The sequence below is a fragment of the Anser brachyrhynchus genome, assembly GCF_964034855.1.
Source record: "Anser brachyrhynchus genome assembly, chromosome: 3".
Classification (NCBI taxonomy): Eukaryota; Metazoa; Chordata; class Aves; order Anseriformes; family Anatidae; genus Anser; species Anser brachyrhynchus.
Genome location: NC_137696.1, coordinates 77218937 through 77224628, shown reverse-complemented (window position 1 = coordinate 77224628; position 5692 = coordinate 77218937). Strand labels below are relative to the sequence as shown.

Genomic DNA, 5692 nt, shown 5'->3' with positions numbered 1-5692 from the left:
AAGAAGATACTTAAAGTTTGCTTTTCCAGAATGACTACGGCTAGTGCTTCTGTTCCAAGAAAGCCAGTGTTTTTCCGTTTTCCGAAAGCCAGTGTTTTTCCTTTTTTCCACTAACTGAAGAATCTGAAGATTCATGATCTGAATCTTCAGATCATTGCAACCGAGGCAGAAAAAGAGGAATCGTCTGTTGTTTATGTATTTACACTTACTATGTAAGCTTTATTGACAATCTTAGTGTTAGGGAATGCTAGGGATTGGAAGCAAATAGCTATGCAGCTTTGCATGTGTAACCCTTCAGACCTAGTAAAAACCAGCTGTTTCATGGTAACTTCCCATTAAGCATCCCGTTGTTTTGACAAGTTTGAAGTAGCTGACTTAAAACTCTTCTTCAGAGTAAGCAATTTTAAATGACTTTCCTTGTGCCTATGAGTAGAAGTTTTCACAAAAACAGTCAGTAAATTGATGTGTTTGTCCCCAGCAGATACTGCATCTGCAGGGTCAGGACTAGTGATAGTGAATGTCAACATGGAGAAGGAAACAGAAGGACTTAGAAGTATATGTAGGGAAGGAAGTGACAAGGAGTGAGATCTGGGGGGAGAATATTGGTTTGCTTGCCATTCCAAGACTGTGGTTATGGCTCTGTAAAATTTCTTTTAGCACCCAGGTTGATGCAAGAATGAGGAAGGACAGGGGTAGGGGAAGAAAAAAGTGTTTTAATTTTTCATAAATGTTCTACTGCATATCTCAGGTATGAAAAGAAAGAAGTGGTCTTTCCAAGCCCCTCTACAGGTAAGAAAAAAACTGGAAGCATGTTCTCTTGTTAGGGCTTTGAGGAAAGGCTAGTAATGATTTGTAGTCACTATGGAAAGTTGGGTCTTCAAATTGCTGTTTTGCTCTGGCACCTGACAAGAGAAAGGGTTGTGACATTTTTCAGACAATTAAATTAAATTTAGAATAAACTGTTACAATCTTTGACAGGAGTTGTGTGTGAGAGCTTTTTGGAGCAGGTTTGAGGTGGGTAGTGAAGTTTATATGTCATAAACATCTTTATTAGGACTGTGGGAAACCAGGTTTTTCAGCAGATGCCTGGGGATGAATTTCCTCCATTCTACATTTCCTTCTTTGTTATGGATTATCTCTGGCTTAGAAAAGCACATCGTATGCTTAAAAGCACTTGAACACATTTCTAAACATGGTGTTTTCCTGGTATAGATAGCATTTCTGAGGTAGGCTTACATGTTTGTGGATGCTGGAATTGCTGATAGTGGAGACAAAAGAAAAATGAGTATTTCTGCTATTAACATTTTCAGACTGTATGTATCCTGCTGCCACGAGATAAGCCTTTGGCATTCCTAGAGGTAGTTAAATATCCTCTCAAGCTCTGTATGTGCAAGTGGGAGAGCAACTGAGAAGGGCTCGTCATGCCTTAAGGAGCCCAAAGCACTGTATTTCATGCAGAGGTCCAGCCTGACATGAAAATATTCAGACATTGGATTGAGGGAGAAAAACTGGCAGTATTTTGCCACAAACGCATAAAAATGGGCAGGAGTGAGAGCCAGAAGGCCCCGGGGCCTTGCAGGTGGGGCCTGAGGCAGTCACAGCCCCGGTAGCTTGGGGTTGCTATAGGGATAGCTGGGCCTGCCCGGGCACGGTGTCTGCACATCAGTCACCTGCTCCCTCTGCGTCCTGACCCGGTGTTTGTGTTGTCTGTGGAAACCGGGGGAGAAGGTGCCATTTTGGTGCTGGAGCTGGGGAAGGAGGGCCCACGCTGTCCCTGTGGCGGAGGGCAGCAGCTTGGCGGCAGGCAGTCAGACAGGTATCGGATGGGGCAGTGCTTCAGTGATGAAAGCCTTGAATAGCAGGGCTTCAAAATGTGCCTGCTTGCCTGCTGACAGGAGATAGCTGGTCCCAGAGCCCAGAATTAAGCTGCCCTGTTTGCCATTCTGTGGGGTGAGGGGCTGGAGGGAAAGGGAAAACTGCTAAAACAAGTCCTGTCAGCAGCTGGGCAGGGAGGGGTTGGGAATCAGCTTGTGTATTTATTTATTAGCACGTTCACAGTTTGGAGCAATTGGCAACCACATAAGGTAAGCCTTCAGAGAGATACACAGCAATGAGTGATGATACAGAACAGCAGTGATGAGGTGAACTTTGTGCTCAAGTGCTGGCAAGGTCCAGGTCCCAAGGGGATCAGGCACCCAGATTCCAGCGGGATCTGAATGCCCTAAAAGTGCTGGCCTTGGACTCCATAAACATATATTTGGAGAAAGCGCTGTGGTTAGAGAAGTCTTTTTTATAAGAACAGTATGTTTTGGCTTAGTAAATGCTTGCTCTACTCTTTTACAGATTCTTGTTTTGATTTATATCTTGTATGTTCTTGTTTGTCTTGAGTGAAACTGTATATTCCTTTTTTTATAAATGTTTTGAATCTAGCTATAAAGGGCAGCAGACAAAAACATGCAGTGATCCCAAAAAAAGACTAATTGGTTTATTTACTCAAAATCCTGGCTCTTTTATGCTGAGTTATGTAAAATTGCCACAGCAAGAATGATCATCGACAACAGGTTTTGTTAGTATTTTAATCTAGGGTCATATTTTATGGCTAGACTTTACGGAAATTGGACAAAAGATGTAGGTCAAACAGTATAATTAAAAATACAGAACAGCAGATTGGATCCAATAATAATTCACTTTCCTGCTGCTAATGAAATATGCTAGCACAAATTAATGGCTTGTTACTTAAGCCTGTTGGAAAGACTTTGTCCCAGTACAAAAGGCATTCAGTTTGAAAATGTGTGTTACAGTCTTCTAACCAGCAAAGCTAGAGATTGGACATAGCTATAAATCCAGTGTGTTCTGGGAATAGAAGCTGGCAAAAACACTCCTAGCAAAATATCAGAGCAGGATCTCACTGGGATTTGGATAGCGGCTAATGTAACCGAGTGCAGATGTTTATGTGGACCGAAAGACGTTCCCAGAATAAGAATACCATACAAACACATGGTGATTTTTATAGCAGAAAAACAAGGAAGTGGGGATAATAAAACATATGCTCTTATTTCTGATGAAGAATTTGCTGTTTTGCTCAACACGCCTGTACTGAAGTGGGCAAGGCTGCCTCTCCAGTGTCTGCTGCTGGGGCCTATGGAAGCTTCTGGAAGTCCTTGGGTCATGGGGCTGGTGCTCATGTGAAGCTCCACGGGCTCCCCTTGTGGTTCCCTTGGTCTTTCTGAAGTTGGCAGAGGAAGTAAGAGTTTCTGGAAGTGTGATGTATCACACACTGAGGTAACGGCTAAAATAGGTCAGATGGATTTCATCCCAGACACCTGGTTCTCACTACAGACTACAAAGGGAGCCTAGGGTGATGAGTTTAAATAAAGGTATTTGTGTTACACAGAGATTTTGGTCAGATAAATTCTGACTGAACATGGAGCTTTTTCCACTGATTTCTGGGAATCTTGGATTAACTCTTCAAAATTCATGGTGACAGAAGTGCTGCTTAAGTATAGGGCTGCTGATGAGTTGTGAGTCCTATGCATGACGCAGCTTGCAACCATTTGTCCTCCTGTCTTCATGCCAGTCTCACATGCACTGGCCTAAGTGTGGGTCCCCTTCTCAAAAACACCCTCAGTGTAACTCTCCCATGAAGAGCGGTCTCAATGACCTGAAACTAGGACATCAGGGTCTCAGTGCTCTGTGGTTGAGGAAGAGGCAGAATACTACCAGGTCTTTGTGGCTTATGGAGTCCTTTCCTTCCCTACCATATACTATCTCACTCTATAATTTTTTCACAAGCCTATAGAGTTGCACCTGAAACCAGGCAGACTATTTGTACCCAGTTCTCATACTATAAAAGTGTATTTTGCTGATGCTTAAGACAAGTTCTTTCTGCAAGTTGAATTTATTTATGGGCAGATTTACTATTTTGCCAAAAATTTTGCTTTATCTGGAGAAGTGGTAATTTATATTCCTGCTGCTTCACCCCCCTCAGCTAACTCAACTTTAGTTCCATCTTCTATATCATAGCCTGAGCTAAGTAATTTCCATTAGTTTGCAGCCATATCTGAATGATTTTTACCTGAAATCCACTGCCTGCATAGTGGCATCTTTTTTTTCCTCTTGCTTCATTCTTATTTATATAGCCGAAGGATTGTCTGCTTTTTATTTTCCTTACCAGTGTTTAGTTTAGCTGGTGTTTTTTGCTTTAGTTCTGGGCTTCCCAGCACTAGTTTCTTTTCCTGTTTTCATTCTCTGCCTTGATAACTTTTTTGTTGGCTGCACCATCCTTTCTTTCAAATTCTTTACCCTGCTTTTATTTTAAGCACAACCATCTTCTCTTGAATGTGAAGTTCAGAGATCTGAATTCTCCAATTCCTTGGTTGCTTAGTTTGCAGCTCTTATTACCAGGCCAGTCTCAATACAAGAGACAAGAATTTGCCCAAGACCTTAGGACACGGTTGACCAAGAAGATCTGCAATAATGTATATCCTACACTTCTGTATTCAGCCTCTATATTGTTTGTGTGTGTAAGAAAAAGGGAGAAACCATATGCCCACAGCTGCCGAACAGATTCTGCAGACCACTGAGAAACAGATGCTACAGATTGTTGCTTCGTGGTTGATTTCAAATGAACTTGCCTCTTCCTCCCCTTTGCCCCCAAGAAAGAAAACCCAAATCTTTCTTCAATGACTTGCTTCTTTTCCTTAAAAAGACAGCTCCTATTTTTTTGCTTTCTAATTGATACATATCTAACTGACAAGGTAGTAAATAACTATAATTCCAGATGTGGGGAAGGGAGCACAGCTACTTTAGAAATTCTCAAAAAAAAAAAAAAAGTGTTTCCCATGAGAACAGAGTGACCTTAGTAAAAGGGGATTATTTGCAGGCAGCACATCTGTCAAAAAGTGGCATTTCTTGCAAGTTTTTTTTACTCCTTATATTCTGGTCAACCTCAAGTAATAGTTTCAGGTGAGAGAAATAGCAAAAAAAAAATAGATTTTGAATGACAGTGGTTTTTGTTTTGGAAAATAATTAAAGCAAAAAAGTTTCAATTGTTTTCTTGTAAAATATTTTATTCGACATATCAAATTTCATTTTTGACTACCTAAAGTTTCTGGAGTGTCCTTAATAAACTGGGTGAAGGAAGGAGGAGATACCATTTGTTAGGGGGATTAGGGTGGGGGCTTGAAAAATCTTGGCCCAAAATTATTTCCTGTTTTCCTCAGGCTAATATTCAAAATGGGAAGAATCCCTTCCACCCAGTTCTGTTCCAGCTATTAAAATAAAATTCTTGTTAAAGATTGTTAAAGGAAATGCTGAATAGACAGTTCTTTAATGAAGATGCTATGTGTTATATACTGTTTATATATCCATATATATATTTTTATATAAACAATATATAGGAGTGGGAATTTATGCTACTTACATAGACATTTCTCCAGGTCCAGATTTCACAGGTGATTTGTTCTTGAGAAAGGAGCTTCCTCTTCTCGACTGCTTTGTCTTTTGGTCTGCCGAATGGAAATACACAAAATGGATGACGTATACAAGATCTCTTCTGCTGAGAAGGTCCAGCAGCTGGAAAGAGAACTAGCAGCACAGCTGGCAGAGTTGAAGGCACAAATAGAAGACAACGGGGTACTCCAGGGAACACCAAGCAGAGCATACAGGTAATGATAACTTCCTGAGGCATGTA

The 5692-nt window shown here is 41.1% G+C and overlaps 1 protein-coding gene across 1 annotated transcript in view; it reads left to right on the top strand.

The window, feature by feature from the left end:
* The first annotated feature begins 1570 nt into the window (after positions 1–1570).
* Positions 1571–5692, top strand: part of LOC308193664 (uncharacterized protein) — a 92913-nt gene continuing 88791 nt past the window's right edge. The window contains 2 exon segments of the mRNA XM_080588597.1: positions 1571–1816; positions 5439–5666. Of these exon segments, the coding sequence (XP_080444723.1) occupies positions 5515–5666 (152 nt within the window). The 5' untranslated portion in view covers positions 1571–1816; positions 5439–5514.